The 26,754-nt window shown below is 35.1% G+C and overlaps 1 protein-coding gene across 1 annotated transcript; it reads right to left on the bottom strand.

The window, feature by feature from the left end:
* Window positions 1-12,839: 12,839 nt before the first annotated feature.
* LOC124373780 (tyrosine decarboxylase-like) lies at window positions 12,840-23,996 on the bottom strand (the record flags this gene model as incomplete). The annotated part of the gene is made up of 3 exons (XM_046832120.1): window positions 12,840-13,225; window positions 16,653-16,851; window positions 23,760-23,996. Coding segments are annotated over 3 exons (822 nt in total), but the record flags the coding sequence as incomplete, so codon positions are not given.
* Window positions 23,997-26,754: the final 2,758 nt, after the last annotated feature.

The following is a 26,754-nucleotide window of genomic DNA, read 5'->3' as shown; positions in this document are numbered from 1 at the left end:
CTATTATCATTGAGTTGTCAAGACTCTTATCTGCAGAGTTTTCTATCATTCCCTCTGTTTAGTCAAGTTATCCTGTCCCATCTTCTATAATTATGTGGCATGCAAATACATGTTCAGCAACATGTACGACCTTGGACAACTCACGTATTCACGCACACATACGTCGAATCCTCTCCGTGTGCGCTTCATTACGAGGATTCTGGCCAGCACATCATCACGGACGGACAGATAATGACCGTGGGATAAAATTATCACCCCGATCAACTTGTCTGGCGAGTTCCCTCTCAGCGGTCCAGCAGCTTCTTATTGTGTAGTGGTAGACATCGCGCCAATTTGGGAAGCTTACAGGAATGAAATAATCTCTTTTGTTTCACGATCACTATGGTAGTTTTCTTTGACTTCTTGCAAATTCACTAAAGGTACTGTTCATAATATACAAATACGAGCGTGAAAATTATAAAATTTTTAGAATAGTGAATGGGACGTAATAGACCGTTATTAAAAGAGACTACGTCAATCAATAATAAAAAAATCATACAGAATCCGGTTATACATTTATTTCATTACAAGGATAGTTATACATTATATATATATATATTATATATATATATATATATATATATATATATATATATATATATATATATAAAGTGTGAGTTAAAAGTATGAATTCATTCCGTTTATTTTTTCATGGATAAAGATAGATGAATGGAACTCGGGACACCTTTCTAGGAAATAAAATTGAAAATTTTAGTCACTGTTACAACTTTTCTCATTTCGGATTTTGGGGAACAGCTCAAAATATTTAAATGTAAATACCCATTAAATTTTCTCACTTAAAAGTACAAAATGGTATCTCATTGAAGTTAAAAACATGGTTGGATCCAAGGGTCAAGTCTGTGACAGTTTCAGATTTCAGACGCTGTACTAAAGGTGAACTTGTTATATAATTTACTCCATTGTAAACATAACTAGATCATCTGTTATTTTTAAAGAAGATATTAAGTAATTGTTTATAAATTCTGATTGAATATTTTAAGGTTATCTAGTTGAATTTTGTTGGTTAAAGCCTTAGTTTGTAAAAAGTTTTTCTTAGTTTCATTACAGAACTGAACTCCAGAGTGGTTTGTTACAGATTTGTGTAAAAACTCTTTAATATGAGTGTAATTTATTTATTATAAAATTGACAAAGATTGGCAAATATATAGAGGTAAATATTGTTGCAGGAATTGAATTACACAATCATTTAATTTTTTATTACTGGTGGGGATTGCTATTTCCTGTTCCGTAATCATACATACTAATAATGATAAAAATTTTAAATTACTTAATTTTATTACAATCATTTATCAAGGTGCGTTTAGCAGGAAAAAAAAACTACAAAAGAAAACAATTGGAATTTACTCTTGAAATGTGAGACCAATTTAAATTTAAATGTGGTGCATGCAGTTAATTTCAAAGGTAATAACCCTAGTATATACTGCACTGGTGTTAACTTAGATGTTGAGTCATTTATGGTAATATAAATTTTTCAATCGAATTGTAAAGATTTATTAGGAACACCACAGTGATCTGGAATTCGGAATATGTTCAATTCATTTCAAGAACCCATTTTTCGTAAAACCATTGCACGGATAGGGCAATACTTTACAAATCTGCAAACAATCAAACCTATGTAATCATCTTGCATTTCCTTGAGTACTTCAATAAGAACCATTGTCTACAGTGGGCACCCAAATAAGGTAAAGAACAAAAGAAACAATCTTCTGACCCTTTCGTGGTGCTATTTTGCAACGGGACATTAGTCTTTCAGACAGGCGAAACACGGTTAATTCGAGGAAAAAAGTTACAATATTCTCGCAACCTGTCATTAGCAATTATTGACAATCACGATCTCAAGGTCATTACCGTTAACCGGAAGATGATTTCACCACTGCTGTCATTATAAACTCGTTGTATCTCCGAGCTGAATGAGTTACACGGGCCGGTTCCAAGCGGCAATCGAAGCGTGTAATTATTCGCATAATCGGTTGATTGGATTTCTGTCAGGCAAAGAGCATTTTGACACATACTTACTACGCGTCTTAATTAATAGTTTGGAAACAGGTGGAAGAGTGGTGAATACCTTAGTTGGCGCTACTTGTACAAGTGATGTAATATCTCTTCCTGAATTTTTGCTCTTAAAAAGTCATTCAGTTGTTTGGATCTAACAGTGTATTATTCATATTTCAGTGCGGTTAAAACCAAATTTTTAACAGTGTGATTCGTATTAAACAATATAACCTCCTTCGGTTCGGGTAACCTTATTTTAGCTGTTTTGAGATAAAAGTAAATATTTCTTCATCGTTAGTCGATACATCACATTTTTCTTCACAAAATCTCTTTTTCAAAATTGATGGAATATTGGGAATTTTTCCATGGTTTCATTCCTATCTACATCTTCCCCCTCAATGCATTCAAACCAAAATTTGTTTGTGAACTATGCCATTACTGGCATGTTCAAAGTATCCGTCCTCGTACCCCTAATCTTTTTCCCTGCATACCTAATCAGAATCTTGTCCACTCAAACCTAAATAATATTAATTAATTAACTTTTTCGGTGATATTAATGACATGTTCATCCAACAACAGTATGATTCTTTTCATGAACTCTTTATCAATCTAATATATTTATAAAATAGCTTCATGATAATAAGCTTCTTTTTACTATCATAATCTCTTAATTCAAATTTCTCTTCCAAGATATAAAAATACGTGTCTTCTCTCTTAGTTGCAATATTCTAAATAGTAAGCTGTTTACAGCATATCTGAGAGAATTAGATCTGAAATGGCACTACCATAGAGAACTCAACAAGTACATTTTTATTCGCAGATTCCGTTCCAATTTTGCTTTTAAATAAATAATCCTGTCATTAGATTAATCATGGTTGATCGCTGGAATAGTATTTTGGGGTTTAAAGGCGGCACTCAATTATAGGATCCATAGGTTTTAATTAGTAGGATCTTTGTTCTTCAGGAGAGTCCTCTGAAAATCGTGTGGAGAATGGAAAAGACCTGATTGCTGAAGAGAGTCTTTCAAAACGTGCTGTACTCTTACTTTTGAATATTTTATATCATAGAGCACTTGTAATTTCCAGAAATTGCAGGTTTCGAATTAGGTTCTTCAACACTTATTTAAATTACAGCAATATATTAATTGGAATAGTTTTCTCAAGCATATCATGTTTATATTTGTTTCTTTTTCACTAAATAGCGTATATTTCTTCATAATTAAACTTAACGTTTCGAGAGAAACGGAGCCACGGACAAACACGAATCTTCCATCATAACCTGGACAGTTACTGACAGCTATTACAATACAGTTTTGTTGGTAGACAATGGCTACAAGACTTTTTAAACTACAGTTAATCTTTACTAACAGGCATCTCTAGTACTATTAGCAAGTGTCTGAGTATTGTATGTTAATGAGACGAGAGTGTGTGGGGTGAAGCACTTAGCGTGTGTGTAACTTCACATGTTGAACTAGCTGCTAGCGGAAAGTCTTTTACGATAACAGGTGTACTTCCCGTTCTCTTCCTTTTCACATTTTCAATACACCCGCCAACAACTAAAAATACTTTTATGTGTTTTAGGTATGTTCTAACTATACTTAATAACATCGACATCCCAGTGGGAATATGAATGTGAAACTACTAGAGCACCCTGCACGAAAATAGTCCAACAAATAGTCCACGTAGCTTTACGTTTATGGAAAGTTAGACATCCATCTCAACATATATTTTGAACTGCAGCTCCTAGCGGGAAGTCTTTTACGATACCATGTGTACTTCCCGTTCTCTTCCTTTTAACATTTCAATATGCTGCCAGCAATTAAAAATACTTTAATACATTTTGGGTATGCGCGCTAACCATACTAAATACCATCGAGATCCCAGTGGGAATATGAATATGAAACTACTAGAGGAGCCTGCACGAAAATAGTCCATGTAGTTTTTCGTTTATGGAAAATTGAACATCCATTTCAACATCTGTTTGGATAAACAAACGTCAATAGCTCTTGCTGTAAATGTATATAGGTAACTTTCATTAAAATTAATCTGTTTTTCGATCAGCATGTCACTTAAGGGGTCAGTTTATAGGATAACCACTAAGCCACGTCATAGCGGGAATAGCTGGTGACGGCGGCGACATGGCAACACCGCCACTGTTGCCATTGGACTACTTTTGTGGGGCTTACAGTAGTAGATGTAAATATGCATGGATAGTTACACTCACACGATGGTGCTCATCGTGGTTCAGTCCATTAGTAATTGAATGTCAATGTATGATTCAAGGTACCCTAAAAAAGGTATTGTTAGAACACCATACAAAAGCCTGTTACATGAACTCGAACCTTTAAATTCTCGGTGTGGCTGAAAATCACCAGTATTTTGTAACCGTACTCCAAAAGTTGTAAATGAAAAACGCTATTCGTAGAATGTGTTGAGCCACGTTTCCTATCAGTTCATGAAAGTTCGATATAGACATTACATCGTACTTATCATATCATGTCAGGATTAGGATCATAAATGGGCCGATAACTAATCTAAGAAGGCAATTTAAATTCAGATTCTATGGATAGAGCATTGGGAGTGTCTGGTTGTAGTCATACAAAGTGTAAAAAAAAAAGGTTATGAATGGCCTGGTTCAATTGATACAGAATAAACAATTCATGATGAACGTTTTAGGTTCGATCTAAACTGGAATCTGGTTATTTCAAATATCTTTAGGAAATATCTGTGAAACATTTTTTCATATCTTCACCGATTATATCCATTATAATTCTGTGCTCCTTCCATTCAAAAATTTTCAAGCTGCCGGGGATTTCAAAGATCTTTAAAAGAAAAATTAGGATAACTAGGTACTCTACCTGAAATCATAAAAAATACAAATATTGTAATTGTAGTCATTGTCTCTCCAGTAAAATAATCTAATAAAACTATCGTAATATAAAATAATTAACAGTATTTTAATGGTGACCGTTTGTAATTTTGAAGTCTCTCGGGCTTGAAACCAGCGTTATAGTACGAGACATATCTTTGCAATCGTAGGTTGTGGCAATCAATTTATCGTTTAATGCTATTAGGTCAGAGAAATTTTGTTTAACAGTTGCATGAGTATACGAGTAGAATATTCATTTCTTCTGATAACACTAGTGCGAAAATTATTAGTTAAAAATCTCTTTAGATTATTAAATAAATAATAAACGCCAAGTGACATTATTTGCAGTGATATGTCTCTTACTACAAATGCATTCATTAAATGAATAATTAAAATATATTTTTAATTGTTAGCTGATCAGTAAGATGTATTTAAATTATTTTCATCCCATTGCAGCCAATTTAGTGCGTGCCAAACGTTTAATTTAAGCCATTTTATGTTCCTCACTGAAAGTTATGTCATAAAACTTCGTTACAGAAATGTAGTTTAAGTCATTTATAAATTTCACCTTAAAGGTTGGAAAAACTGTTTCTAAATTAATTTTTGCCTTAAATAACAATTTAAGTTCGCATTAAAACTAACTCTTTATCGGTAAAGACCTTCAATTATGCAATCAAAAACATTTAAACATGGTCAAACTAGTTCAAAAAAGCTTTTAGGGGGCGCATCTACGTTGGAAGGCCCATGTTAACATCCAGGTGGAATTAAATATACAATATGTTCAAAGGCTTTACATTTCCAGAGGACATTGCTAACCTAACAACGTAAAACTACCAATAATATTTTTTTTGTGGACAATCCAATTCTCTGGAGACGCTCCACAGTATTCAGGCTTTAAAAAATTCTACTTTTGTTTCTTATATTTACAACAAGGTAGATGTAGGAAGCACCACGGGTTGCTTAACAAGGCTTCGCTGGGGTTGCATGGAAATAAAGTCTCTTCCTCTTTCATTCTCCAAAAGTCCGGCGAACAGACAGACAGACAATCATATAGAAGATAAATTTGTACGTCCTCCCACAGATAAAAGGGAAATATTTTTGCCAACCTACTGATGACTAATGAATGTTCGGACAAATTCGATCATTTTTGTGTATGTAGAATGAAGTGTAATACAAAATTTATAACAAGATGCATTAGCGAATATTTTTTTGTGTTAGCGAAATCGTCTAATGTGTAACCATCGTTTCCACGAGACAATACTAGAATAACATAAATTTTGTAAATAAACTCACTACATACATCATAAGAGATTCAAACATGTGACATATTAAAACATGTAGCCTATCTATCCCAACTCATTCATAAACTTTATAGTGACGTTGTATGTAGACTTTTGTTATTTAAACACTGTTTATTATGTGGACTTTAAATTTTGCATGCAACTTTATTTCTACAAGAATGAGTTCTATGGTGCGTATTTTTTTGTGTAATGTTTTTTTTATGATTGTATGTCTGTCAGTATATCCGCGGGACATCTCGAGAATGAAATGGGCTATAGATTTGAAATTTTCCGTGCAGCTTCAGCGAAGCCTGTTACGGCATATGGTGTACCTTATTATGAATTGGATTAATCCACCTATTTCGGAATTTGAATTTAAATCCAATCATTTATTCTCCCCAAGCATCAGTTATGACAGTGTTGTCTATTTGTACAAGAGAAGGACTGAGTGCATGTGACATACATGGGGATGGCTTTTGGGTATGTTGTGCTAAAATTGCCCTTTCGTGTTACTTTATCTTTGACCTGGTTGGTCCTTTTAAGGTTTTAATTTTGGGTTTTTGCTTCTGCCAAAGAAAAGATTTTGAGAAACGATCTACTCTTTGTTTGAAGGTTATTTTTTACGATAGAAGGATTGTGAAGGAGACAGGATTTTTCCGAACATTTGCCATCGTTCAGTGAAACAAGAAATCAGTAAACACTACGTTTCGAGATCTGCAATATGATCTCTTCTTCAGGTAAAGAACTAACCTAATACACAATTAGAAACTAGGTTTAAAATAAACAAATCTTACCAAAGCGTTGTGGCACGCCTAAGTCCGGAATCACAACCATCATGTTGTTTGTCAACTTCACTAACTCTATAAACATGCACTTAATAAAAAAACTATACACAACACTAATCATTAAAACTGAACTACGGAATACAGGTCACAATACGTCTTCATTCGTCTACTAACCACCTACGACTGACCAGGAGGGCACGATTACCATTGGCTAGTGCACATGTTAAGTTAATGAGAATACTTCCTCTCGTAGATTATTGTATATTTTGTACTCTAGATGTCATTGATGTCGAAACGATGTACATAGTTCATTTTTAAAACTTATTTGTTGCCAACTCTTTTTTGAACCGTTCAGAGGAATGACTCTAGTTTCAAGAGTCAAGTTAGTGACAGTGTCAGGTTCCAGACGCTGCATTAAGGTTAAGGTGAAATGTAGGTGAACTCAACATTGACATTGAATCAATCCTTCTCACGATATCTTTGTTGTAGTAAACTATTATATTGTGAAACGCATATCAATTTTAATGTTACGTCTACTGTAATAAGATAGACATGTAGTTGTATTCTGATATTTTAAGTGATAATCGCAGACGGTCATAGGTGTTGGATTTGGGGTCTGATTTTGGAGCTGTGCTATAGATAGCATAATTTCAAACCTGCCTGTGACATTAGTATTACTCGTATAGTAGGGAATGTATAGCATGACCGGTGACTTCGAGATGCGCCGTAGGCAAAGACGGAACTAAAGTGGTGGGGGGTGGAGCGGCTCAGTCTGTTGCCGTATTTAGCCTTGTGATCTTCGGTCTTCAGTCTTCTATACGTGCCGCCCAAAAAACATTTCAGCGCTTGTGCCAATTTCACGAGTTGTAATACAATTTGTGAATTAATTGCGTTGAACTCATTACGTTTTTAAGTAAAGAGTTTGAGATGGATCATAATGTAAAAAGTAAAATTGGAGGTAGAAAGGTTATACACGCCCAAGCAAGAGAAGTGCTTCCCATTTTATGAAACGGGAAGCAGAAACCAAACACACTTATAAATTTGAAGAAAGTTCAACAGCGTATCGTAGAGGCAACTGGAATTTCTGAAAGTACACTGAGACAAATTTTGAAGGAAGAAAAAAATAAGTCCAATTGGCAATTCTTTTAGTACGCCCAGCAAAGTAAGAAAACGCAAACATACTAAAAGTAATCTGGACAATTTTGATTTGGGTGTAGTTCGAAGAAAAATAAATAATTTTAATCGACAACGGGGTTTTGTTATGTTAACTATTGCGTGTGGATCGTTGGCGTTATTGTTATTTTAAGTATACATCATAAAATTAACTTGATACAAGTTGGTAGATAAAACTGAGTTTTTTCTTATTCTACTGTGTATATTGACAAATTAGTTTAACCATTTTTATATTAATTTTTAATTTAGCAGGTAGGCTATGTCAGTTGAAAATTTTGTAGTGTATAATTGTATCTACTATCGTAAATCCTGAAGCTTACACGGTTAGTATATGATAAATTGAATTTTTAATGGCTAACAAAGCGTAACAATTACAATTCTGAACTGTTGTCGTCGTTGGAGATCAAGAATAATATAAATTCCTACCCTTTCCCAATTTATGAGAACCCTTTCTTACCACCAGGTATCTCTACTGCGACCTCATTAAGAAGGGTGAGCTATGAACACAATTTCGACAGAACATAGTCATTGTTAAGATCACGTACATCCGGTCCCAATTTTCCAAGATTTCCTGTATTGAATTCCCCGTCATAAAAGTCCGTCACCGTAACTTCAAAAGAGTCTAGAAATGTTCAAATATTCTCAAGGTCTCCTATACTAAATTGCTCATCATAAAAGACCACCGTGGTAAGAACATAAGGGTCTAGAAATGTTGGCAAACACTACAATATTCGGCTCCCGCCACCACTATGAGCCGGGAGCCGAAAACTCTCAGTAGGGTTAGTAGCACCGTATTCACTCCCCTACTTTAGATTGTGCCCCCACGCGCTCAACTCCTCCACTCCTCACACGCATCCCACCGGTCATGCTATAACTTCCCTAGAGTATTTATCAGTATTTCCTGTATTGGACAATCCATCTTATCCTGACTGATAAGATCCTTGTACAGACTCTCGAGGCAAAAAAATCTCGTCTATTAGAGACGCAACAGGAAAAGAGAAAACATAACTCTCCTTAAACAAGCTGTTAATATGGCTATATGTCCCAGGAAACAATTCGCAAACACCTACACAGCTACCCGCGTCTTCAAAATACGAGCAGTAAGTACTCTTTTGAGAAAAGACATGAGAGAAAATTAGTTTAATGTATTCCGGGTAGTCCAGGTAAGTCACGTAATTTTGAATAATAATAAACGTACAGTGATTATCTTAACGGCTCCCAGTAAAATCTCCTTCAGACATTGAGTTCAAAAGTTAAATGTATTACTTATAAGTATAAATTGGACCAATAGATAAGTAATTTTGTAGTTGTCTTTAAAACTCCTGAGTACAAAAGCAAACAATGCCTCTTACAAGAATAAGAGAATAAGAAGTATAAAGAGATTCAAGCATTATATTGTTATCTAAACGAGTTTAAAATATCCACTGGCATTTCACCAAAACAATTTACCTGTTACACTAATCTATGATTTAGTAATTCATTTTATTAATCTTGAGTAGGCATACTGGGTTAATTATTCATTTTAATTATCCTGGTATTCACAAGTATGTCGGTTGTCTACAGGTCACTTAGGCTGAGTAATCAATATATTATTACAGTTTTTACCTAAGGGTGTTCTTATCTTCTAAAACTGTTTTATTATTGAAAATCCAATCAATTAGTTTATCTTAATGGCTAATTTAATGTGATGGCTTCAGCGCAGACAGAAGGACATTAGCGTTGCTGCGCTCTATTTTGTAAAACTATAAATATAAATACTTCACCGTCTTATATAATGGTTTTTGAACGGGAAATAAAGGACAACCATTCTCCATTCCTACTGTCAGTTAAAACAAATTTAATTCTGTGCAAGTGTTTCGGAATATGTACTGTATCAGGTGTTGTTAGACAAGGTTATTCCCATGCAATGAAATGGAACATGTTGTCTCCTGAAGTAGCCTACACCATAGTGTTCGTTCTACTTAGTGAACTTTTCATTGACGGAGGAGTGAAATCCATGAGACACAAAGAAAGAATAAGTTTACCTGTAGTTCAGTCTTTCTTGAATATTCTTTATTTTGCAGTGTGCACTTACTCAGACAAACGTCTTCTGGACCTGCTACGTCAAGTAGACCGGGTTGACACTCTCATGAGAAGTATTTATCCAAGATACAATTTCCTGCTTAAGCAAAGAAATTGGTGGTTGATTTTTATTTTAACTTATCAGGTATACTTATACTTTGATCAGACCTGCGAATGGAAATTCGAGAATTGTTTCCTTCCCAAGAACATACTCTCACTCATCTACCTACACGTGCCATTCCATTCCATGGTGTGCTTGTTCTGCACTCTCAGTTGGGAATTGAGAAAAAGGTTCCAGTTATTGAAGTCAATCCTGGAAGAAAACTCTTCGAGTTGGAACAATCCTCGATTTCTGGAAGGGTGCAGAATTGGTCACGCAGCTCTGTTACGTTCGAGTGAAATATTCTGCGATTGCTTCGGTCTGAGGCTGTGCGTCCATTTTTTGATGATGGGTATCCACATGGTTACATTCTACTGCTTCCCTTGTTTCTTCGGCAACGGCTGTGTCTTGCCATCGGTGGTCCAAGGGGTGGCCCAACAAGTCGTCCTCATCTCTTCAGTATGCTTCTGTGCCTCCCAGTTGACTGAGAAGAATGAAGATATACTCGACGGATTGAACCTAATATCTCTGTCCTGAGTTTTCTTTGGAGTGTAAAGAGCAGATAGAGCTGTTTTCGAGTCAGTTGATGGTAAGACCACCGAGGGTGACAGTTCTGGATCTGTACAATGTGGATATGTCAACAGTGTTGAGCATATTATCCACTAGTCTAATGTACACCATCATCGCTGCCCAGTTGGCCGACAGACTTGAGCCCTACTTGACAACTTGAAATCTGAGTGGGGCAACATCTAATCAATCCATCTTGAATTTTAGTTTGTAGATGGACCTAAACCCTATTAAAATAAATAGATTGATGGTTGGACAATTGACTGAAAAACTTAATAGCAGACTTAAATCCTATTTTGTAATCTGAGATCTGAGATCGGATGTACAATAGGATCTCATTTAACTTAAACGAACTGTAAGGAGCTTCAAAGATTGCCGTTAACTGAAGGCCATCTTTGTATTTAATGAGATATATCGTAGATAGATCTTTATTCAATTTTTTGTAGTGTGAACAATACAATTAAAGATTTGTTTAGTCTATTGAAGTATATTTTGGATAGCTATTCATTAAGAAGTAGTAGCTAGATGCTGTATTCAACAACTAAAACGTCAGGTTTACTTTTTAGACATTATTTTAATGAAATATGTTACTAAAAATAGAATTGATAATAATAATACTCTTATTGCGAGAGAATACCAGTTATACGTTGGTGCATGACAGTTCAAGAGTAGGAGTGGTGGAATGCTGATTGTATTTATCGAAGCGATTTGTTATTGAAATAAAACTTGAACAGACAGTAAAATTATATTTATAACTGTTTCTCTTACTGATCTATTTGTGACCGGAACTCGTATATGTTTACGCCCAGGACTTGCGGTGGTACCAGAAACAAAAGCCCACACAGAATGGAAAGCCGTTGCCAGAATACCAGCGGTCCACCACTCCCCCACTGTTTATCTTCGGCAATAGCGTTCGCCGTTAAGCTGAATGGACACTACGCTAGATTCTTGTGGGTGAATCAGCCGCGATGTTCTTCCCACTGGCTGTTTTGCCACCCACAGAATTTATGGCTCTTGTTTTAGACTTAACAATAATAAGTTAGCTAAAGATGAATGACTTGTTCCGCTAATAGAATAGAAGAACATGAACTGAGAGTTTCGATGACCAGTTAGGGCTTTAGGATCTTTAAGGGATTTTGGGACATGCGAGATAAATATGTTATAGAATTTATAAAACGATTTAAACATTATCGAATCTGCTTTTTGCTGGTCGTCGATGAACCACTAAGTCAGGACATCACCTTATTGTTATAGTTTAGTAAATACCTATTAAAATAAAACTAAACTTACCTCGCTTTTTAAACTGTTAACATCGATTTAAAAGAAAATGTTGACACGAAGAGCTGGTGTCATTTCAATTTTGGTATTGTTTTATTTTAAAACATCTCAGTTTTAGTCTGAAAACAGTTTTGTGAAATAAAAAATACTAATTTTTTATGAGTAATTGAAATTTAAATATATTGTAGTAGTAATTATTTTCCACTGCTACCAATCTTCTACGAGCAAAAGTAATGAAGTAATACCGTTTGCGACCTCGTGTCGTCGCGACCGGAAGAGGGCACCTTTCCAGAGGACTAATTCTTTACCGTGGATCCGAGAATAGATTTCCTCCATCCAAACCTAACCAGCTTTGATGAGGAAAATAAACTAATAATTTAGATATGGTTCCGAAAGTTCCCTAACTAAAACACTTAAGCGTAGACGATCTACAAACACTTCTATCCGGCCTACTCTACCCGATAGCCACACAACGACTGCGATACAACCTCTGCTCTCCGCTTGCTATCCTAGACAGGAATGATTCCTACCAGAACCTGTCCAGCAGAATTCCCGATAGTAGGAGGCTCCCATTGTTAAAGCTATGACCTAAAGGTCGGCGCAGCTGGCTATCGTGTTTGCGGCTACTGATAGATTACGCGCCAAATTCAAATCTATAGTGGCACCCGCCGTATGTTAAAATGGTATCGTATACGGTATTTTAAGATTGATGACACTGACCTTGACCTCGTTGCAAACCTCGAACCTTCCATCCTGCCTAACGAGCTGCTCGAACTGCTTGGCGAGCCGGATGTGCAGCCGGATGTACGCCTGAAGACCGGAAATACCGTAGCTCCTCATGACAAACCATAGTTTGAGACTGCGGAAGCGACGGCTAAGTGGAACGCCCCAGTGGCGGTAGTCGATGGTGCTGTTGGAGTAGCCATGTTGGAGGTACAGTGGATCCACCACGAGGGCGGAAGTCAACCTGATTCTGTCCCGAACCCAGAGAGTGGAGCAGTCGAAGCAGGTCAGGAGCCACTTATTGGGATTAGTGTTGAAGGAGTCGGCATACTCGATACCTGCCCAACAGAGAGATGATAGTGAGACAACTGGAATGAGAACGTTGAGTTTAGCTACATTTCACCTTCCTATTAATGCAGCGTCTAGAATCTGATCTCTTCAGGCGATATTCAAGATTCCAGATTCCAGAAGGCAAGTATGTAACAGCGTCAGATTCCAGACTCTGGACTAAGAGGAAGGTGAGCTGGTGGCAAACTCAACACGCACATTGAATCAACCCTTCCCACCATAGCTGCTTTATATGGTACAATGTGATGATATATAGCAAAGCATCCTTATAGAATTAAAGTATCAAATGTATGAAACAAGATTTCAGGAATGCGAGTATGCGTGTCACGTTTATAGCATAGTGATTGATGTTGAGTTCATTCATTTTCGAAGTAACTACCCTCTAAAGTTGTTTATCGCAAACAGAGCGTATTTGTGTGGCACGTGTCAGAATTTGCTACTTACGCTATTCTAAAATAGCCATAACACGTTATTGACGTATTGGAAAATGTATGGCACATAACTGGAAGACTGAGCATTTAAAAGAGTGACCCCGACCTTGGAAGTGGGTAGAATTGGCATTACGTTTGACACTGAATGAATGCAGGAATGCATCCACTGCATGTCTGAATGAGTATTGTGGTATAAAAGACTAAATTATTTTAATTTAAATTCCTAGACGTTTGCTATACATGCCAACAAGTTTTCGCAATAAACGATTTGACTTGACTTGGCCATAATACCATGCGTTACAGTACCTGCGTATGCGTATGACCTTGGTTAATTATCTGTGTTGTTTCCAAGCCAGGTTTAACAGTGCAACTGGTGTTTCCACGGTATCAGTATTGGAGTGTAATACGCGTAAAGGTTTTACGGCCAGAAAATAAAAAACAAAAAACACGCAACAATATATTAAGTAATTTAATATGATAAAGCTTGTTAAACTTAACTTACTGTTCATTACCAATCTTAGCTATTGAACATTGGAAGAGTTGGTGACCTCTGTTGGTCTGTCTTTTGATCTGAATTTGCGATAACGCAGGTTCAAATCTTGTCTGTGACCTATAAACCTGTTATCAGTACTGTTAACCTAGTATTGAACAGACTCTCCCTCTTATTCCATTCATTAAGATCTTAAAGCATGGCAGTAGCTCATGAAGATGCATAGAATAAGGCTAAACATGCTTCTCAAAGTTGGCAGGAAATTTGCAAGCCATTGTTAGGGAAAGTTGAATATGTAAATCTCATTACTGATTTTCTTATCTGGGTTATTTTAAGCAATCATAATTTTGTAACCAATGTCGTAAAATAATACGATCAATACCAAACCAACTATTTGGTGCGTTAAATAATAGAAACAATCACGTATATAAAAGTGTATTAATAGGTTATTTATAGTGTTTCAACTATAACAGCGGTAAGTATGCTAAGTAAAACAACACTTTTCCAATACTATTTATTTTTTGGACGAGGCCTTTCGAAACCATCTTTTTGATTTATCCTCAGATTACTGCACAAATACATATTTAAATTTCCAAGAGTACATTGTACCAGCTTCTTTCTTATTTGGTTACTTAATTAAATAACTAACGCTCGTATAATAATTCAATATCATTCCGGTGAGGCCAACCTTCGTTTTCAAAGAAAACATCATCAGGCCCACATAACTGAAATAAATAATACCAACAAATGTCTGTTTTGTACATTTTTAGACTAATACGACTATAAAATAAATAATGGAATTAACCATTTATACAAATATTTGTTCTTAGCCTAAGCGGGGGATATCATGCCTATCACTGATCTTGCCGTGTCTAAATATTGTACGTATTTAAAATGTTGGAATACTTCAACCATAGAGTAATGCATTATATAATATGTTACTATGTCCTCTAGCCTCCCTGTCAAGGGTAATTTTGTCATATGTGTTGACTGAAACTTTAATTCGTCAAATCCAATACTGACCGGAGAACTTACAGGCTCTTCAATTCACAGATGGTGGTTCCTTTTGCTTCAATCTGTTTGGGTCAGTATCAGACGTGTACTGGAACAGCCTTTGTAGTAAGGCCATCAGGAGTCTCATACTCCTACTTGTCAGAATCTTAAGGGGGCTGGCCCAGTAAAAAAAAATTTTTTTTGTAATTTCTTTTTTATATTTTTTAATTTTTTCTTGTTTATTTACAATTAATTTGATGTAAATATCATGGGCATACGATTTTTTTTGGCTGAGTTACAGGTAAAAGTGTAAACGTATGTCAGACAAGACTTTGTTTTGATTATATTTTCCAGTCATTCATACCAACAAGCAGTTGCTTCAAACAGTCTTGGGACTTTTAAACATAAAAACACTATCCCAAAGCCATCATGCTGGAGATAAAACCAATATTTGTAGACCTAACAATGCCAAACCTCCTCCAAAGATGTCTAATGGGAAAAACACAGAACTCCAACGAAAGTTTCAACAGTATTTTGTGGTTTACTGTGTCCTAAAAAAGGATTTGCAGGAAGGGATATTGTGGAAATAGCTGCTCATGAAGCTTCCCTGATATTTAATGAAGGGAATAATGCAAAGTCAAAAGTGCTAGACCACTTGAACATCAAACCCGGAAAACACTTCAACAGCTGCATGGAGACTTTTGACGTTTGACGAGTGCGCAACGCAAATAAAAGAACTATGTTGGCAAGTCTGGAAGAAAGGAGAGCAAGGAGAAGGCTTAGAATAGAAAAGGAAAGTCAAGACAAGGAAAAGGAAGGTGTTTCTTATGCTGCTGGAGGATTTTAGAGTACCATTTTAGTAAATTTATCAATAAAATATGTTTGTTTGCGATTTCCCGAAACATTGTTTTTTTCCTATTATTTACATCATAACTCCAAAAGTATTGGAGCAATCTTCACCAAATTTTCACCAGATCTTCATTTTAGCTGTGTACATGGCTTGAACTAAAATTAAAATGGTGAGTAAAGTATTTCTTATATTCCAAGCCTATTACCTTCTAAAAACTCAATTTTTTTTGGTAAAACTACTTTAAAATTCAGTAATTTGTTTTATTTGTACATTTTTTTATATATTTTTAGTTCAGGCCAACAAACTATTGCCTAGGAACAAGATACATTTTATTTTGTGAAATTAATCTCATAAGGTATATTATTTATCATGTTAAAACCATTAGACTAAAGATTTTTTTGCAAAAAAAACAAAAATTAAAAAAAACAATAAATTTTATATTTACAATTTTGTTTTTTTCTTAAGTGTGTACATAAAAAGTCTATTTTGACTTAACCTGAAAGTTTCAAACAAATTGGGCAATATTTGACTGAGTACAAAATTGTTTTCCAAAACCATGCAAAAGTGATTGCGATACTGGGCCAGCCCCCTTAATGATGTAAATACACACCATGTAAGTATTCCAATAGTTTTAATCAAAACAAAGAACAGACCTGCTAGAAGAGGTTTCAGCTCAGGACAGATGAATGCGTTGCCTGCGTAGGCCCCGTCCACGTGCAACCAAACCGAGGGGAACCTCTCGCAGACGGCGCCGATCTCCGGAAGGTTGTCAAATGAGCAGCAGGACGTGGTGCCTAGAGTAGTGGACACGAAGAAGGGGATCAATCCCATCGCTTCATCTTCTTCCATTGCCTAGAGCACACCAACCTTGATAAGAATGGAGTAAGAAGTCAAGTGTCTTGAAAAGACTGAGTAATATCATCAGCATTGTTACTCATTCCAATTGAATTTCACTATTTTTAAATTGTGCTGCAAATTCAATTTTTTAAGCCAGCAGGTATCACTTCTGGCTGAGATTTCTTTCCTCATGGATCTCCCCCTAATCCCCCTGCCACCAAACTTAACCCATCCGGAATATCCTGTCACTCAGTAAGGTTCTTATAGGACTAGGTGCAATTCCTAAGTTTCTTGTCCTAAGAGAACGAAAAAGGTCATATCTTCACTCATACTACTTCGTAATAATGGCGTTGGGACTTTAACCTGCATTTATTAATAGAGAGATTTGCACTTTTTCAGTGGGGTTTTTCGGGTTTTCTATTTAGGTCTGTTAAACGAGGCGCTATCGACATGTACAATGTACAATACGTTATATATGTTTTAAAACACCCTCGATACTTAAAATAAAAAAAATAAATGTATTTATTTTCTCTTTCTGCCACAAAATATACATACAATATATGAAGAACTTACATGATTAAATATCATAAACAATATAGTTATACTTGCCAAGACTGTCTATATGTACTAAATGAAAACATGTTTTTAGAGTTACAAAAATAACATAACGTAACTTAAAGAATAACTTAATATAACTTTTTTCAGTCTCCTTACATATAAAATTGTTATAAAAAAAAACTTGTAAATATACTGAATTATATAAATATCAGAAGAGAAAATTTAGGGCCTCCAAGGCACGTGGCATGTTCGGAGGTTCCAAATATTAAACATTATACTTCTTTTACAGCGTCCAGATTGTGAAAGAATAAATATTTTATTTAAACTTTTTTCGGCCAATTTTCTTCCTACTATCAGTGCTTCTTTTTCTTTGTTGAATGATAAATTATTGAAATAAAAATAATAGAAAATATGCCGTAGAGAAAAATATTTTTTTTTAGTTTACTGCATGTAAAAAGAGCATCTAAGCAAAAAAGATGGAAAATATTTATGGTATACAAGCATAAATGTTACTGCTGAATTTGAATCAGAAAGTCAATGTGTTCCCAAGTTAGCAGCCACTCTCTAAGTCTTTTCAAAAATGTGTCAATATTCGATAATTCAATATTGTTTGGTAATTTGTTAAAAATCCTTGTTTAATTTTTTAAGTGATGAGTCAGCGCTCAGATAAGACGGATCGACAAGCGACGGTGCTCCGGCCTAATCTATACAGCGTTTTAAGTTCGCGTTGAGCTCGTGTGTTTTTCATTATAAATTTGTGCTTCTGTTTTTGTATTTTGTGGGTTTTTATTTTGGCAGTTTGGTCAATCCAAATTTTACTTATTTCAAATTTAAAATACCTTTTTTTACATATTATAAATGGCCAATTGTGATGTTTTGTACAAAGTCTATCACTTCGAAACAACTCAAGCTTGTATGTAATGATTGTTCGAAAGAGTTTCATGGAACCTGCATGCGGATGAACAAGGCTGATCTTGACTGCATCACCGCCGATGGACTAACTTGGAGGTGTCAGCCGTGTAGTGAAACACGAAGAAAGAGCTTGAGGTTTGACTCCGCAGCTCAGGAAGGGAAACTTTCCCTCGAAGATATAATGAAAAAAATCGAGGAAATATCTGAAGGCCAAAAATGAATTCCTATGAATTCTTAACTGAAAAAAATTGAAGAAAATACAAAAACTATGAAGCAGCAACATTTGTCTATGGAAAAATGCTTAAAAATAATTGATGAATTGATGCAAGAAAGTTTAAATAAGAAGGTCGCTGATCTTGAACAGAGGATTGATGATATGGAACAATACTCCAGGGCAAATACCATAGAGATACAGGGAATTCCGGTGCAGCCAAACGAAGATGATTTGAACACCTGTCATCGTCTTGGTAACAAAGTCGGTCACAGCGGCCCCCCGCCTGGAATCATTGTCAAGTTTGTTAGGCGCATGGACAAGGAGGAGTTCATGAGGAAGCGTCTTGTCAAACGAAATCTATCTACCAGACATATTAACATGCCCATGGACCAAATGGTGTACGTCATCGAGGCTCTGACACCGGCGAGGAGGCAGCTACTGGGAGCGGCGCGGCAGATCAAGAGGGAAAAGAACTTCAAGCACCTCTGGGTGAGGGGCGGCAAAATATTTTTAAGGACTTGATGGAGGTCTAAACTTCTAGATATATTTGATCAAACTAGAATAAAGTACATATGTAGGCCATTTCCTGTCAGTTGTGCTTATGGTTACGCACAAAGTTACGAGACTTCTAAAATTAAGGACTGTGGAACGGGTTGAAGAAGATTTAGAAGCGATAAGTCGAAATAGGGTTACATGACCCCTGACCATCTTGAGGACTATTAACATTGTCCTCATACTACGGTACTGAATGATACTGTTTTGCCTATTATGGAATGTCGGTCATGTTACAGTAAGTATAGTGTGTTTGAGTATTCCGAGATTCCTCATAACAACAATAATTGACCCTAAGAGGCTTTTCAATGCCAAGTAATTATACATGAGTAGATTTCATAAAAGGGTTGAGTAAATTAAACTTTAGAGCTGCCATACAATTAGTGGCTTACCAAATAAACTTCTGACCTAATAATACGTCTTCAGTTCGTTATATCCAGATGAGCTCTAAATTTCTTCTAAATAAGTGGAAGGAATATTTAAAGGTAAGTGAGATACAATCAAGTGCTTCCTAAAAACTGGATTTTAAGGTTATGATTAAAGGAAATTGGATATCCTAAGGCGTATGACGTCATACGCTTCGATGACACGGATACTGTAAGGCCACTTTATGGTAGTAAAGAGATGAAATTTATCACTGAAAACTCAATTTTAGCCGCTTACCAAAATAACCAAGACCGGAATCCCATGATTCAAGTATCAAGAAAAACTGGTGGGTTAGCTTGAATGTCATATTGGTTGTTGGAGCACTATTAATAGCAATTTCTAAGAAAAAGTTGATTGATTGCCGTTCTGTTACCAAGATATCATTACCAGAAACCATTTCCACTCGCCATTATTTACAGAACGTCGATATAAGCGTCAATTGTTGGTCCAACCGAATTGACCAGCCGAACCTGAAACGTGTGCCAAACCGAAAATAGACTGTTTGTGGATATAGGAAGTGCTTGTAAACCGATTAATCAGCTCAGCCATCCAAACGCAAACAAAGCTACTATATCCACATTAGCTCATTACAGATACTAGGATGGAACTTGTCTGCTTTTAATGATCATAGAGTAATGAACTGTCATTAGAATGCTACGTATTTGTTTCCTCTTACTCCATATCCGTAAAAGGATCGTGTATGTTGTCTAGCTAATAGTTTTGATTAGATAAAGCACCAGTTACTTATAATAGCAAAGGATATGATGGATAGGTAATACTATATTCAACCTTAGTAATATAATTGGTTGAGCGTCAGCGAAGCCTATCACTCCAGGGATATGAAAATGTAATTTCTCACTGTATATCTGTCCGCTCGATATATCGTGAACAGACTGGCCTATAGACTTCAAGTATTGAATGACTCTTCACTTCTATATTGTCAGTATATAGTTCGATAACAGTGCATTTCACTAATACCCACTCCATGGGATTTGGCTAAGAATAAGCAAGCATTTGTTACTTCGGTCTAATGGGTAACCATGACGGTAACGAGAAATTCGCAGAATAAATACAGAATAAATTTTAAAAAATGTTACATAGTACGATATGTAGCATAACTGTTCGCAAGTTTTATCTACAAATATTTTATCTGTGAACTCGAAACTTCATTTATCTATAGGCAAGAATGAATTGTATAATAGTTGTCGTCCGTCCAGGGGAATGGCTCGGCGTCATTGAAACTCGATAAGGGGAGTGTATTTTAAAATGGGCACACTTTTATAAGTAAAATACGTGAATTAATTTGGGGTGCCAGCACAATGTTTGCCTTCCTTTTTCTTCTACTATTGTTAAATTTATGCTCAATGTAAATACTTTCAAAGTCAGAATGGCGAAGGGACTGAATGGGAACTAGCAATTAATTATAATTTGTGAAATACAAATTTCAACTATATGTGAATTAAAGGAGAGGAATTGAGTGCACATTGTCCTACACCTAACTGTAATGTTTTACTATGGTGAGTACTATCATGTTTACGTACTCTAAAAAGTTATAACTTTAATAAAAATCAGGGTTTAGTCATGTTTTAAAAAATTATTTCATGTCGGTACCGTTTATCAATTAAAATATCAAACTATCTGCATGCAATAACCGTTAATGCACATGCAATCTTTGGAGTGCATTGATGACATGAAACTCCAAAAATGTCCTTCTGGTAGAGGAATCCGCCCTTTTAGACAAAAAGTTAGCTCTTAGTATGAAATGGACAATTGGGTCGAAATCGATCAGTTTGTTCTGGATCTGAAGTGAAGGTATGGTTTATTACATGTTAGTTCGTAATGGTAGGAGTTGGTTAATTCGGCTAAGTCAGCAGATATATACAGGACAGGTACTAGTATATGAACTCATTTGGACAGAACATGTAAAATAAAGAGTGTATACAGTAATTTTAAAATTAATTAATGAATATTTGACTGGCTATTGTATAGTTTATGACGAGTTTTAATTTGAATAAAGAATTTCACTATTATAAATTTTACACTGCGACATTACAAGGCTACACACATAGTAATGTTACAAGGCAATGGAAGGCAACAGTGTTGGAGAGAGAGGGGGGGATAAGGGAACTAATGAATCACATGACGACATTCATCGCTGATAGGCACGTCAACCGTAATTGATTGACTATTGACGGATGGCTTATTGTTGTAAATGAAGACATCAACGCACTCTTTGTACATTGGGGATTTCTGGAGAACACAATTACGTTTTGTTCTTCATGGAATGGGCTTGGCTCGTTTTGAAATTTTAATCACGATGCATTGGCGAATGCCAACATTTCCTGGACTCAACGCTGAGGCAGAATTAACAGTGAATTGGATGAAATCTTAATCAAATATAAAATGTATGATCTATGATCACTAGTTTTTAGATTTTTACAACTTCACTGCTAAACCCAGTGATTGTTATTTTCAAGAAATATAATGTATATAATTATTATGTTCTTCTGGAGGGTTAAAATTAAATTAGTTACTGTTCATGAAGTATGTGCAATAACCTCAAAAACAAACTAAATATTTTTTAAATCCACTTTTCAATAGGTTTTATTTATTTCTAGCCTGCACCTATAAAGTGTTACACTTTAAAATGCGAGCCTTCTTGCCAGTCTACTTTCTGTCCATCGAATTCTCTCATTGGACTCCAAAGTTCAAGTCTACCATTATATTTCTTGTACATTCTTAGCTATAACTTCAACTTCATTCTGTTTTTTGGACTAGTCTTTTACATTTGTTTTAAACATTGACTGTTATCTGGAAGATCACTCATAAACATGTACTTTATATTACATTGCACATAATTGTTATTTGACTAAATTTGTACGAGATCCTCTGTAATTGAGGGCATAATGTATTGTAACAATGATTTATTCAAAGTGAAATCTCTGTGGATGTTGTATCAAACATTTCATTTGATATGTGAAGAAAAAAATATACCGTACTTATATCTGGTTTTAGTACCTTTGAGAACGGAATTAAACTTTTCAGTAAAAACCGCATTATAAATTATTTCGCGTATACTATTATGATTTAACATTATATTGTTCATATATGTATTTACATATACAGTATATTTATATATCAAAACTTTATACAGAACTGTTGTTTTGATAAATCTTTAACAATTTCAGTCTGAACTTTTTAACATTTTATTTGCTGGACTTAAGATCTTTAACATCTTTATTGTAAATGTAGGGATTCAACTTAGACTTAATTAAACTAGGCTATATCTAAAGTTATTGGAACATTGTATTATTAGTTGAAATATCCATTTAAAAAAGTCCCTTGTTGTGATTAGGGATTACTGTACGGCAAAACAGTCTAAAACTGTTCTTTCTGTTAAAACTTTATTCGTTAACATTCATTGGTCGCCAGGGATTGATATATTCAATATCTAAATAATGATCCTTGACAATGGACATATTTATAAAAGTGTTATAATATAACTACTAAACTTATATATTGATACAACATTATGTAGGCCCTACTATAATGCATATGGGGAGAAAGATAATTGCACATCTTTTTACATATTAAATGTTTAAATAAGCATATAATATTCATCAAGAGTAAGACATAGGTTGTATGTAACTCAGTATATCGCTCTGCAAATCGCTTCGTGCTAATGAATATTACCGATAATGCACTATAAAAAGCATAAATATATGTTTTAAATATAAATGATATATATCTAAAATATGTATAAATGGCAATAGCCGAATTTAATTTCAATAAACATTGAATCACAAAAAGTACTTGCTTCCGCCGGGACTCGAACCCGGATCTCTCACTTGCCGGGTGAATGTGGCTACCATTACACTACAGAGCCCTTACTTTTTACGATTTCAATTATATTGTACTTGGGCCGGTTCTGACGAATACGCGTTTTTTAAATAACCAAACTAACATATGATCGGAAGACAAGTACCTTCCAAACGACTTTTATTTACAGCCATCAAAATTGTATGAATGGCAATAGCCGAATTTAATTTCAATAACTATTGAATCACCATTGCTCGAAAAAGTACGAGACTCGAACCCGGATATCTCACTTGCCGGGTAAGTGCGCTACCATTCGAGTTGGGGACTCGAAGATCTCGTTAGAGCTGTCTTCTAGAAGCACCAGTAAATATTTTTGTTGCAGTATATATCAGAGGTTTTCAGTAGAATTTCTATGTAAACAATGGCCAATTCTACCGCTTACCTGTCTCAGAGTGGCGCCACGAAGACTACACTTGTCGTCCGGCTCTAAAATCCTTAGCTTGACAAAGCTGATCATTGCCGCCTTCTCGACACACGAGTGTGCCTCCTTGCTGCAATACGCCATCAGCTTGCTGAGCAGCACTCCTTCCTCCACGAATGGATGCTGTTTCTTGAGGCGTTTCAGCGCCTGAGCTCTCGCCGCCAACATGGTCACCAGAACACACTCGCTAGCTGAAGTCTAGACAAAGGTAGACTCAGGACGTTATTGAATACATACAATATCACTTATACATATTTTTAAAACTTTCATGTTTTATGTGTTTTTGTAAATCTTCAAGAACCTTTTGGAAATGAAATTCATAACATAGTATAAGCTCTTAGTAATTCATTGTGTAATGTAAAAATATGTTTTTAATCATCATTTAAAAATTGTGTAGAATTTAGGTTTCACTATGAAATTCTTCTTAACACCTACAGCAGTTTTAAGGATACTCCGTTCCCTATTTCAGCCTTACTCTTACACTGGTCTGTGTGAGGATCTTTTCAAACAGAATAAACAGGAGAGTCGGTACCAGGTTTACTGTACAGATAAAACTGTAATGGTCACATACAGGATTGTTCCTATGCTATTTGTAACTCCAAATAAGTACCCTCACAGCATAATTACAGGTATACGAGTATTTTATTGAGTTTTGGTGGTAGTTGGATCAAGCGGCATGAGCTATGTCTAAAGAAGCACTTCGTTGAAATAAAACACATAGCCTCGTAACTTAGTGAAGCCTGTTTACAAACACTTGGTCTGATGTACTCCTCTTGTGATGACAAAAGTAAGAGTAGGGTGGTCAGTGTTCAGTATAGTGAAATATATTTAGATCAAAACATCAAGTCTAGCTCTAATACGTTAGGCATAGCGCACTATATTAGAATCTAACTACCCCCTGCCTCACACTAATATTATCCTCAGTGTGACAGGGGTTTCAAAGGAAACCTTTATCGAATGGCATATCAAGCATTCCTTAGGTTATATGACGATATTATCTAGAATAATTCTTGAAATATCCATTAAAATTAGAGAAAGTATTAAAATTAATATCCAGGTTAAGTGTTAGAGAGGGCTTCTTAGCCCTAACTTCGCCTGGTAAAATAAGACATTCTTTACTTTTTTTTACTTTTTAAAAATTATATTTGAAATTAATTTTATTTGGTATTATTGTTTACTTTGCTAGAACTAACAAAACTTTGCCTTTGAAATGGTTGCGGTTTGTTTTCAATTTTTGCGTACATGTCACCAAGAGGAATATAAATAGTGAAATATAATAAAGACATTGAAGTTACTGAAAGACAAGAAATTTAGTGACTCATTTCAGGATCGTTAGGAAAAATAAAAGTAAAATGCATTTCACAGTACGGTTTTTGATGGAATAATTTGATGAATGAATACTTACTGAAATATATGGGTATACAATAAGAATTAGACCTTGTATTTCATAGCTGATCTAATATTTATCCAAATTTGATAGATAATCCACAAATGTAGTCTTTATGATGGTATTGTGTTTATGTTGTGTTAGTTATGTCACTTAACCATAAACAGATTCACACCCCGCTAAAAAAGACCATCACATTTAATTGACATTTACTGTCTCATGACACAAAAGGCAAGAGATATTACGCTGGTATTGTGAAAAATTGGGTTTGTGAGTTTTGTTAAAATATATATTTTGTGCTTCCCTGGGTTAGAAAGACTAGTCGCGTGCAATGTTTGAACGTCTACGTCTGTCCGTACGAGTACGTCGGCGTTGCCTGCCTAAAAAGGTGGATAATACAATCTTGATAATACTTTTCATTTAAATTAAAAAATTATTTTACCATTCATTTAAAATAGTATTTTTATTTAAAAAAAGGGTTTTTTATTGGTTCTGTTCATGTGTATAAGATTTTTATACTTGTAGCTTAATAAATGCTCAATAAAGTGGCTCAAACTGTGTGCTTTTCAGCCTCGTCGTCGAGAAGTTATTAAGGATTTAATTTAAATTTGTAATACAGTCTTAACCAAAATAAAACTGGTCTGAATTCAAATATTCTGTGAAATTCGACATGAAAAACAACCTGGACAACGTTGAAATTATGAGTTACTCATTTACTTTAACCCTTCATATATTATTACAGCCTATAATCAATCTAAAACGTATGATTTTTATGTAAAATATTCTTTATTTTTGCTCATCACTTCTGTCTCATCAGGAAATAATAATTAAAGCAACAAAGTAAATTCTATGAAGGACTATATTAGTATGAGAAAATAAAAGGCCGAGGGCTTTAGTGACACTTGTCGAGACTAGAAATGATCAGCTGAAAATTCCCCGAAATCATAAATCACTCGTAAGAACAGGTGTGCATTTTAGAAAACACTTCAAAGACATAAACAGTCAGTATTCATACCTGATTCAGAATACGTAAATAGTATTTTCCCATGAAATTAGGACACTGAATGTAAAAACTAACAGCAAGGAAAATATTTAGTAATATTGAATTTTACGAATCATAAATTTGATTTTAATGACATTGTGACATGGCATTTCGGGTTTATGGAAGGAAATAAGGAAAAAGAAAGATTCAGATAGGGAGGAAAACTACGAGGTTTGCGATGATGTTTAACATGTACTTAATGTTTTACTGCGACACTTAACGTAGTTAGCAAGTTGATGGCCGGACTGTATTGTACCTCTGACTGTGATGGGGAATTACAGCGTTGTTTCAGGTAATTCCTGTGCACGATGTAAAGTCTGTAGTGCCTTCTTTCTGTGTGTAATGATCAGCGTTCGGATTTGGCATACAATTTAAGAATTTTGGACCTTTAATGATTTTTTAAATCTAGTGTAAAATGCTCGCAGTATTTAAAGGTTTTTTAGACAAATGCGTTATTTGAAATTCCAATGCGCTGACATTAAAATGTTCCAAACTAAAGATCCTGGCATTTATATTCACCTTTTTTA

This window comes from Homalodisca vitripennis, unplaced genomic scaffold, assembly GCF_021130785.1.
Source record: "Homalodisca vitripennis isolate AUS2020 unplaced genomic scaffold, UT_GWSS_2.1 ScUCBcl_6396;HRSCAF=13593, whole genome shotgun sequence".
Taxonomy (NCBI): domain Eukaryota; kingdom Metazoa; phylum Arthropoda; class Insecta; order Hemiptera; family Cicadellidae; genus Homalodisca; species Homalodisca vitripennis.
The sequence above is the reverse complement of the archived record's forward strand: the minus strand, read 5'-3'. Positions and strand labels throughout refer to the sequence as shown.